This window comes from Triticum urartu, chromosome 6, assembly GCF_003073215.2.
Source record: "Triticum urartu cultivar G1812 chromosome 6, Tu2.1, whole genome shotgun sequence".
Taxonomy (NCBI): domain Eukaryota; kingdom Viridiplantae; phylum Streptophyta; class Magnoliopsida; order Poales; family Poaceae; genus Triticum; species Triticum urartu.
Window position 1 is genome coordinate 450,355,804 of NC_053027.1, and position 11,292 is coordinate 450,367,095.

The window sequence follows — 11,292 nt, forward strand, 5'->3', positions numbered from 1 at the left end:
GCCACCCTGACTCAGAATCAGGAGAGCCTGGAAAGGATTGTGGAGACAAAATTCTATGATCTTGACCTGAAGGTGACTGGGATTCAGACTGCAGTTGAGCAGCTTCAGGAGGAAGTAGAGGAGAGGAAAGGAAAGGCAACTACTGATGCTTTTCAGCGTGTGACACGAGGTCCAAGGTCTGCTGCAGTGCCAGTTTCAGATGCTAGAGCTACAGTGTCAGCACCAGCAGCTACAACTCCAGTGCCCACTCCACCTCCACCAGCTCCAACTACATCATCGGAAGCCTTCGTCCTTGAAGTTCTCTCTACACCACCTCCCAAAGACCAAGCCTGAGAGACGTATAATAGTATGAATTTTCGAACTTTTTGGTAACTTGTTGCCAAAGGGGGAGAAATATGTATAGATCATAGGCTTCGAGAGAGAGTGTCTGGCTTTTTATCTCTCTAGCTTTTGGTTGAACTTTTTATTGTGTGCTTGTGTGAGATACTTTATGTCCTTATGTCTTTGTGAGATACTTATGTGATGATGTGATTGATCATATGCTATCTTAATGCTTGTTGAATGATGCTATCTTCTATATCTCATATATGATCATTCACTTGCTTGGTGATGAGTGCATGCTTTTAATTTCTATCATTTTGAGTGCTCCACCAAGATGTATGTGACATGGAAGAGTAACCCATGAACCTAATCGATTGTGCATTTGCATTCAAAAGGAAATTTTAAATAATGCACAAATTTAGGGGGAGCTCTTGCTTATCACATACTTCTCAAAGCGACGATGTATTTCAATCTTATTATCATTTGTCGAAGCTTTGATCTATATGTTGTCATCAATTACCAAAAAGGGGGAGATTAAAAGTGCAACTATCCCCGGGTGGTTTTGGTAATTCCTAACAACATATAGCTCATTGGGCTATTGCTATTTCAAGATAAATATTTCAGGAAAGCTCAATGATTGGCATGGCATGGATTAGAAAGTGGACCCCTCAAAATGCTAAGGACAAAAGATTGGCTCAAGCTCAAAGCACAAGACTCTACATTTTACTTCTAGTGATCCAAGATCACATTGAGTCCATAGGAAAAGCCAATACTATTAAAAGGGGATGAGGTGTTGCTTAATGAGTTACTTGCTCAAAATGCTTAGTGATATGCTCCAAAAACCTCAACTACTTTCTCATATCCACATATGTCCCAAACCAAAAGTCAAACTCGGACCCACCGAAATATTCTATCCGGCGCCACCGAGTTCACTTGACATAGCCACTGCCACAAACCCTAGTCACTTTGGTCTTACCGATAGGGATCTCGGTCTCACCGAGATGGGATTGCAAACTCTCTGTTTCCCTTCATAACGTTTCGGTCTAACAGAGATGAGCGATCGGTCTCACCGAGATTGCCATGCAAACTCTCTGTTTCCCCTTCGTAACGTTTCGGTCTAACCGAGATGAGCAAATCGGTCCCACCAAGTTTGCCTGACCAACTCTCTATTTGTCTATTACCAAAATCGGTCCCACCGAGTTTGTGTAATCGGTCTCACCGAGATTACATTATGCCCTAACCCTAATGGAATCGGTCCCACCGAGTTGACATGTCGGTCCCACCGAAAATCCTAACGTTCAAATTTTGAACTAAATCGGTCTTACCGAGTTTTATACTTCGGTCCCACCGAGTTTGGTGATTTGTGTGTAATGGTTAGATTTTGTGTGGAGGCTATATATACCCCTCCACCAACTCTTCATTCATAGAGAGAGCCATCAGAATATGCCTACACTTCCAACATACATTTTCTGAGAGAGAACCACCTACACTTGTGTTGAGGTCAATATATTCCATTCCAACCACATAAATCTTGATCTCTAACCTTCCCCAAGTTGCTTTCCACTCAAATCATCTTTATACCAAATCCAATCCTATGAGAGAGAGCTGAGTGTTGGGGAGACTATCATTTGAAGTACAAGAGCAAGGAGTTCATCATCAACACACCATCTATTACCTTTTGGAGAGTGGTGTCTCCTAGATTGGTTAGGTGTCATTTTGGAGCCTCCGTCAAGATTGTGGAGTTGAACCAAGGAGTTTGTACGGGCAAGGAGATCGCCTACTTCGTGAAGATCTACCCTAGTGAGGCAAGTCCTTCGTGGGCGATGGCCATGATGGGATAGAAAAGGTTGCTTCTTCGTGGACCCTTCGTGGGTGGAGCCCTCCGTGGACTCGCGCAACCGTTACCCTTCGTGGGTTGAAGTCTCCATCAACGTGGATGTACGATAGCACCACCTATCGGAACCACGCCAAAAATCTCCGTGTCTACATTGCGTTTGCTCCCTCCAAACTCCTCCCTTTACCTTCATATGCAACTGTTTTACATTCCGCTTCTATACTCTTAGAATTGCATGTGTAGGTTGTTTACTTGATTTGTGCTAAGTTACTAAAATCTGCCAAGATTTAAAATTGGGAAAAGGCTAGATTTTTATTTGGTCAAGTAGTCTAATCACCCCCTCTAGACATACTTTCGATCCTACAACTACGAGGGGAGGTAAGGAACTGCCATCTAGCTCTGCACTTGATTCACTTTCCGTTTTGAGTAAACTTGCGACACCTACTCCTGCTATTCATTCTGATATGTCGCATGTTATTGATGATGCAACTTCTGCTTTGCATGATACTTATGATGAAACTACTTCTATGCTTGATAATATTGTGCCACTAGGTGAATTTCTTGATGAACAACTTGCTAGGGCTAGAGAGAATGAAATTATTGAAACTGATAATATTGATGAAAGTGATGATGAAGATTCTCCCCCTAAATATGAATTGCATGTTGTTCCTAAGGGTTATGTTATGGATGAAGAAACTGCTAGAGACTTCTTAGCTTGCAATGATAGATATGATCTTAAGAAATTATTGGTTAAGCTTAAAGAAAAGTCTTTGAATGCTAGAATGAAATATGACCCTTCTTTTGCTACTTCACCTATCTTTATTACTGATAAGGATTATGATTTCTCTGTCGATCCTGAGTTAATTACTTTGGTTGAATCTAATCCTTTTTATGGCTATGAATCTGAAACTGTTGTGGCACATCTTACTAAATTAAATGATATAGTCACCCTGTTTACTCATGATGAGAAAACTCGCTATTACTTTATCCTAAGTTGTTTCCGTTCTCATTAATGGGTGATGCTAAAACATGGTTTAATTCTCTTGATCCTGGTTGTGTGCGTAGTCCCCAGGATATGATTTATTACTTCTCTGCTAAATATTTCCCCGCTCATAAGAAACAAGCTGCTCTAAGGGAAATATATAATTTTGTGCAAATTCAAGAAGAGAGTCTCCCACAAGCTTGGGGGAGGCTTCCCCGATTACTTACTTTGCCTGATCATCCTCTCAAGAAAAATGAAATACTTGATATCTTTTATAATGGACTAACTGATGCTTCCAGAGACCACCTCGATAGTTGTGCTGATTGTGTTTTCAGGGAAAGAACTGTTTATCAAGCTGAATTGCTATTGAATAATATGTTGAGTAATGAAAATAATTGAACACTTCCAGAACCAACTCCTAAGCCAACTCCGAAGAAAAGGGGTATTCTATTTCTTAGTCCTGAAGATATGCAAGAGGCAAATAAATCTATGAAAGAAAAAGGTATTAAAGCTGAAGATGTTAAGAATTTACCACCTATTGAAGAAATACATGGTCTTTATAACCCGACACAGATAGTAAAGGTAAATTCTCTTTATAGATTTGATAAATGTGAAATCCCATCTACTAAGTTTGCTAGCCAATGCTTGGATGAGTTTGATGACTTTATGGTTAAGCAAGAAGACTTCAACGCTTATGTTGGTAGACAATTAAAACATAATGCTGATATGCTTGAACACTTGAGTGATTATATGTCTAGAGTTAAAGGTGAACTTAAACTTATTAGCAAACATGCTTCTATGGTTACCACTCAAGTAGAACAAATACTTAAGGCTGAGAATGATTTGCTCAATGAATTAAATAATAAGAAAAATGATAATGTTGTTAGAGTTATGACTAGAGGGGGTAAAATGACTCAGGAACCTTTGTATCATGAGGGTCACCCCAAGAGAATTGAGCAAGATTCTCAGAGAATTAATGTTGATGCACCTAGTTCTTCTAAGAAGAAGAAAAATAAAAATGATAGGACTTTGCATGCTTCTAGTGAACCTGTTGTTGACACACCTGAGAATCCCTATGATATTTCTATTTCTGATGCTGAAACACAATCTGGTAATGAACATGAACCTAGTGATAATGTTAATGATGATGTTCATGTTGATGCTCAACCTAGCAATAACAATGGTGTAGATATTGAACCTGTTGTTGATCTTGATAATCCACAATCAAAGAATCAACATTATGATAAGAGAGACTTTGTTGCTAGGAAACACGGTAAAGAAAGAGAACCATGGGTTCAGAAACCCATGCCTTTTCCTCCTAAACTATCCAAGAAAAAGGATGATGCGGATTTTGAGCGCTTTGCTGAAATGATTAGACCTATCTTTTTGCATATGCGTTTGACTGATATGCTTAAAATGAAACCATACGCTAAGTATATGAAAGATATTGTTACAAATAAAAGAAAGATACTGGAAGCTGAAATTTCCACCATGCTTGCTAATTACACTTTTAAGGGTGGAATACCAAAGAAACTTGGAGATTCAGGAGTACCAACTATACCATGCTCCATTAAAAGAAACTATGTTAAAACTGCTTTATGTGATCTTGGAGCCGGTGTTAGTGTTATGCCTCTCTCTTTATATCGTAGACTTGATTTGAATAAGTTGACACCTACTGAAATATCTTTGCAAATGGCTGATAAATCAACTGTTATACCTATCGGTATTTGTGAGGATGTGCCTGTTGTGGTTGCAAATGTTACTATTTTAACGGACTTTGTTATCCTTGATATTCCCGAGGACGATAGTATGTCTATTATTCTTGGTAGACCCTTTCTGAATGCTGCAGGGGCTGTTATTGATTGCAACAAAGGCAATGTCACTTTTCATGTTAATGGTAATGAGCATACGTACACTTTCCGAGGAAACAACCTCAAGTCCACAGTATCAATTCTATTGGAAAATTTTCAACGATTACTATTGGAGGTTTTGAATTTCCTCTTCCTACTGTCAAGAAGAAATATGATATTCTTATTATTGGGGATGTGCATATCCCCGTTGAGGTAACCTAGTGTTATTCGGAATTTCACCGGTTTCATGTTATTCGAAATGGGTTTGTTAACAACACTTGATCAACCTTGTTAGTGCATTCCTTTTGATGAGCATGAGATGGATGAAGTTAGAAAGCACAACTCTATGTACCCTCTTTTTACTTTCTGTTATTTACCTTAAATAAAGTAAAAATAGCATTTTCTGTCTATTTTCTGAATTATCCTTGCAATAAAAAATACAGTAAAAATGAAAATTCTCCAAATGCCCTGAAAATTTAATATGATTTTTTCCAGAATATTTAAGAATTATTGGCACTGAGAACACACCAGGGGGCCTCACCATGTGCCGACAAGGGTGGGGGCGCGCCCCCTGCCTCGTGGACCCCACGTGGGCCCCCTCCACTTATTCTTTCACCCACACACTTCGTCTTCCTCCAAAAAATCATTCACTAGCTCAAACCCGAGTTCTAGCTCATCTTACTAACATTTTCGATCTCCTTGCTCAAAGCTCCATTTACAAAACTGCTTTGGGGGATTGTTCTTCGATATGTGACTCCTCCAATGGTCCAATTAGTTTATGTTCTAGTGCTCTATTTATTCCAAATTTTTGCTACTTAGGTGATCCTATTCTTGAGCTGGCATGTCAAATTTATGTGGTCAAAAGTAGTTTTAATGCATGATATGGCCTCTAGGCACTTGTAGGAGTGGTGGGTATCAATTTTGTTGAGTTTGGTTCACTTTTATCTTAAGTTAAAAAAATTCAGAAATTTTCAGAAAAAGATGAAGAGATTGATTAGGGGCTCATCGAGCGGAAGCTCGAAGGATAAGCAAAGTGAAGAAAATAAGAAGCCCAAATATAATCTCCCGCGTACTGCGGAGGTTCGGCCGTGTGAATGGCCTTGTCATGAGTTCTTGAGAGAAGCCGGGATTTATGAAGATTTTTATTATTTGGCTGAGAATGCAGGCCTCATCGACTTCCTCCACGACCAGCGTGAACAGTATCTTTTACTCACTAATATTTTTGTGCAAATTTTTCATTTCCATGCTAGGAGTTCACCACCTTCGGTGGAATTTTATTTTTATGATGAGCATAAGGAGATGTCACTTTATGATTTTTGCCGGGTTTGTAGGATACCCTTCGAGGGAAGCATAGAGGAACCATATCGTAATGGCGTGGAGGGATTTATTGATATGATTGCTGTAGGGGAAACTAGGAAAGTTTCCGATGCAAGAACCACTAGCATACATTTTCCTGTTCTACGCTACTTCGTAATATTTGCTAGCAGATGCTTAATTGGTCACGAGAACTGTGGAAATCTTAGTGCCCCTGCTATTATTATTTTGCGCCATGCTTTGTTTCGTGATACCACTTTTAGTTTAGGTGCTATTATTGCTAAATGGTTAAATCTGAATTGTACAAAGGGTCCCGTCTTAGGAGGCATTTTTGCCTCGCGCCTTGTTGCACACTTTAACATACCTATTAGGCATTATGAGAAAGAGGAAAAGTTATTGCCTCACATTTTTGTAGATTATAAGAGTATGGTAGCACATGATTTTATTGTTAAGAATAAGAAGAAGATGTTTAACTATAGATTGATATTTGATAAAGACTACTTTGAGACTATTACCTTGCCTGCTCCTTCTTTATTCAACATATTTTCAGGCATGTACCTTGTTCTGCCAGAGGCCATTCATGCCTACCGGAGCCTGACATCAGCTCCAGAGCCCGAGCCCGAGCCACCACTTGACCCTCATCGTCAGTCTGTTTATCAGTGGGACCCGGAGGAGATCGCTAACCAGTGGCACCCTGAGGATCCTCATCAGTACACCGGAAAGGAGAGCTTTGATCCGTGGGCATAGACCAGCTTAGGCCAAAAGCCTAAGCTTGGAGGAGTACGTATTTCTCACCAACATTACATTCATGTCCACACACTCATGCGAGTTGTTGGTGCTCATACTTTTTCATTGTAATATTCATGCTAGTTTATTTTCTTTTTAAGCTTTCTTTTTGTGTGTTTGAAAAACCTTAAGAAAAAACAAAAAAATTAGTTGTAGCTTTTAGCTAGTTTACTTTCCATGCTTGTAGTAGTCTCTTCCTAATAATAATAAAGCATGGATTGAGTCTCCGGATTCACTGTTGCCGGACTTTTTTGCAAAATAGTCCCTCCTATTTTATGTACTTAACCCGAAATCCATCATTACTCTGCCAGAAAAACGGTTCGCTAAAAAAGAAATACGCATCTGCCTCCTCGCCTCGACCCTGGCCTGTGCAAAATTCCCCAGCCACCACCGCGCCACTCGCCGCCGCGGCCGACCTCAACCCGCCTGCCGCGGCCGCACCTCTTCCCGCTCGCCGCCCCCGTCGCGGCGCTCGGGCGCAGCTTTTGGATCTGGTCAACGCAGTAGCTCGAGCGGCCAGGGACGACGCGTCTGCTCGATGCAGAACAACGGCGTCGGGATCTAGCGGGCGGGGGAGAAGGAGGGATCCGGCACGGTGACGCGAAGTCCCTCCGCCGCTGCTGTCGTCGAGGAAGCAAGGAAGCAGGCCGACGACGTAGTGGTGCAGTATGTGGTGCTGCGGCGCGACCTGGCGGACGCGTGGCCGCTGGGGAGCATGGTGGCGCAGGGGTGCATGCCGTCTGGGCGCACCGTCAGCCAGCATGAGCGCGGCGGCCTCCACGCCGGATGCAGCTCCATCTCCCGCCGCCACCGCCGCTGTCGTCGAGGAAGCGAGGAAGGAGGCCGAGGACGTGGTGGTGCAGTACGTGGTGCTGCGGCGCAACCTGGCGGATGCATGGCCGCAGGGGAGCGTGGTGGCGCAGGGGTGACATGCCGCCGTGGCCGCCTTCTGGGCGCACCGCGACCACCCGGACACTGTCGCCTACTGCGCGCCCGGTAACCTCGACAGCATGCACAACACATGTTCGAGCTTTTGCCCTTTTGCCCAACACAAGTTGTTTACAGTTCTCTCCTCCTAACCTCAGAATCTGCATTGCGCCTCTGATAAAGTAAGTTTGCATCGCACCTCCTTTGGAAAATTACAATCATTTGCATAACTGCATTATGTTTTTTCGGCGGAAGTCTGCTGGCTGGTCAGTTCATGAAGCCATTCATTCATTTGCACTGTGATAGGGGCTGTGGTAGCTTTGGCATCATATAATGTATTGTGTTCTTGGCCCAGTTTGGAGCTGTTTCTTGTGACTTGAACATATAAACTAGAAAGCCACGAATGCCATGAACAAGGAGATTGTTTTGCGATGTCTTGAAAATTGGAAAACCTCTTGGTACAATTTCTTTATCTGAGAAGATGTTTGGAGGACGACGAGCACGGCGAGGCGGCGGCGGTAGAGGACGAGGCCAAGGCCAGCGCGCAGGACAAGGTGAGCCGCCAGGCCACGAGATCTGCCCCCGCCCGCCTCCCTCCGCCAATTCGGCCAGCTTCGATTTCGATTTCTTGTTGCTCGTTGACATGTTCCTCGTCCCCCTTTGCTTCCGCTCTGTGGGCGCAGATGCAGCGTGGCGTGGTCACGAGCTTGTCCCACAAGAACGCCCATCTCCTAAAGGCTCGTGACGACCTTTGCCTTTTCCTTCTCCCCTTCGAGCTGTCTCTTTTTCGTCAAATTACATGGGGAATCATTGTCGATCTTGTCACGTGATCTGACCGAATTTTCTTATCTGACATTTTTTCAGATGTGGCAACCTTGGGCGATTGGTTCATTGGATTCTTCAAACCGATGCCTTTTTGAACACGCAAGGTGCCCTCATGATTTATTTCAAGATGGTAAGCTACTCACGCTCTTGCTGTTCCCAGGAGCATTGCATTCACCAATCTAACGCCCTCATTGTTGGTTTTGGCTCCAGCTATTTGAGCTAATGCAGAAGCGTGATGTGTTGCCAATCCTTGTGTCGTTGGTATCTTCATGCCGATCGCAAGAAGTTAGTCTCCTATTTTATGGTAATATTATGATTTTTTTTATGCAATTCCAGATGCTAGACAAGGAACGTGTGTAGGCTGAGGATTCTAAGGTAGCCACCTTGTTTTCCTCACATGGGGATATTGATGTATGATGCGGAAGCAGGAAGTGTTGTCCATGGCCTTTTGATTGACACAAAAGTTGTTCAATACTGCAGTAGGGACATGCCTGATTCACACAATTCCAATGATTGCCTTTTGAAAGTTCCGTTCCTGTAGTATTTGAGTTTATGTCTACACTTACATGAAGAGCATCAGGTATTTGTAAACCATTATTTTGCTTAGAAAGGTTCCTACAAAAAAAGAATACACTTAAGAAAGCAGAGCCGTTTGTGTGCTTCATATAAGCTATATACATGCCATCTCACCAAGCACTGCTAACATGTTCTTTTTTCAAGGGAGCATATATGTTTCTTTTTTTGTCACCATGTCTTCACGGGCGCCCGTCACCCACACGCTCCTCACTTCCTAGGTACATATTCTTCCTGCATGTACCTCAGTGCATGATTTTCCTAATCAGATAAAAGGATAAGAACTGTACATGGCGCCATTCACTGGAAATGCCTTCTCTTACACCTTGTGGTTAGTTTTTCAGTTCTGCACATCAAGCACTATCAAAGTTTATCCTAATTACGCCAACGGCCTCCCTAATGAAAGACTTAGCCATTTGTAATTGATCTGGTGTAATTTACTACTTTATTGTTGGATATGAAGTTGTTTTGCTATAAATACCTCACATTCAGTATGCAATGTGCCACTAGAACTATACGACATCACAGAACATGAAGTACTCCCTGCTAGGCACAACCATACACTCTGTTATTCTGAATATTTTGATTTGGTCACAGAGATTTGTTATTTTAGTGATCTATTTATTCGATTTCATAATTATGGTTTCTCTTACTAATACTGCCATAAGATAAGATTGTAAACTAAATCTGACTGTCGTGTCATATTTTTATCATCTAATTACTAATTAAACTGACAGTAAGACATTTTATAATCTTTTGTAGATGCTGCAGACTTTGCAAGTGTTCAGAGAAATGATGTGCTAATTAAGGGGTTTAGGAGCACTAATAAAGAATCCGTGTTGCTGAACTTTTTGTACCACTAATGAGTAAAGTGAGTTCTTTATAGTTCGCTTCAATTTATTGTAGGAAGATATCGGATGCAAAAGCCCAATTCGGTGCAGCCATCATTTGTTTGTCGATGAATTTATTTGTTTGTTGAAATAGAGGACGTTGAATTGTGAGGGTTTTGAGCCGTATTTATTGGGCCCGTAGCAACGCACGGGCATGTTTAATAATATTTCCCTAATAATAAAGCATGGATTGATTCCGTGGATTCATCGTCACAATACGCTTCAGCCCAGTTGTAATACGCTTTTACGATTCGTATAGACAAAATCGTAATATAAATGAGATGGTACTAATAGCATAGCATGTTCGTCCGTCCAGATTTGTGCCATCGGTCAAGTAAAACGATTAGTTCATTGGGCTTAGTTTGGGCTAACGAACCCAACTTGGCGGCTGGGTCATGTTCCTACATTGGGCTCTTCCTGCGCTGCCTCCTCTGTCTCTTCCCCTTGCTTCATCCTTTTTTCCCAAAGAAAGAAAATCCAATCCTAATTCATCTACAACTCAGAGAAGATTTCTATTACAAATCGAAGAACAGGGAAATCCATCAGTTAATTTGTATTCGATCCAAACCACGCCATCAACTTTCAAACCACGGGGCTGCGTTGTTGGCGGTGGCGGAGCACGAGTGCGACAACGGCAGCCCGTGCGCTGGCGGTGCTTTGCCTCAACCACGCGCCGGGGCACCACCGATGGCACCATCCCTGCATCACACCTATGACGATTCGGCGCACGTTCATGTTCCTTGCAGCCGACGACAGCTGCATGTACCTCGATGTCAGGGTCCTCGAGGAGCCTACACCGGGCAGCGTTGAGGTCGTCCGGTTCCTGGAGTGCGTATGTGGTGCATGCATTGCCACACCCAGGAGGCGTCTCCGCGATGAAGCCGTGTCCCGCGTCGTGCGGCAGTTCGCGGTTCGCGCGGACGCTGCGCTGATGTCGAGCTCATCCGCCGCTGCAAACGCATTGGTGCTCCTAGGCGATGATTCATGCGT

The 11,292-nt window shown here is 42.8% G+C and overlaps 1 protein-coding gene across 4 annotated transcripts; it reads left to right on the forward strand.

Moving 5' to 3' along the window:
- The first annotated feature begins 7,402 nt into the window (after window positions 1-7,402).
- Window positions 7,403-10,413, forward strand: LOC125514112. 4 transcript variants are annotated; one of them, XM_048679372.1, is made up of 5 exons: window positions 7,403-8,196; window positions 8,879-8,969; window positions 9,050-9,124; window positions 9,560-9,633; window positions 10,175-10,413. In XM_048679372.1, the coding sequence occupies exons 1-5, from the start codon at window positions 7,874-7,876 to the stop codon at window positions 10,206-10,208; spliced, it is 597 nt and encodes a 198-aa protein (XP_048535329.1). In that variant the 5' UTR covers window positions 7,403-7,873; the 3' UTR covers window positions 10,209-10,413. The 4 variants fall into 4 exon arrangements, 2 of the variants coding, with proteins under 2 accessions (XP_048535329.1, XP_048535328.1); XM_048679371.1 differs by having other exon boundaries at window positions 9,560-10,413; XR_007286265.1 differs by having other exon boundaries at window positions 7,403-8,568; window positions 8,698-8,969; window positions 9,050-10,413.
- Window positions 10,414-11,292: the final 879 nt, after the last annotated feature.

Bases quoted from the DNA above. Each gene is read 5' to 3' on its own strand.
- LOC125514112 (XM_048679371.1), top strand. From the start codon at position 7,874: ATGCAGCTCCATCTCCCGCCGCCACCGCCGCTGTCGTCGAGGAAGCGA. The intron at 8,197-8,878 runs GTAAGTTTGCAT...ACATTTTTTCAG, and splicing joins TGCATTGCGCCTCTGATAAA to ATGTGGCAACCTTGGGCGAT. The intron at 8,970-9,049 runs GTAAGCTACTCA...TTTTGGCTCCAG, and splicing joins TCATGATTTATTTCAAGATG to CTATTTGAGCTAATGCAGAA.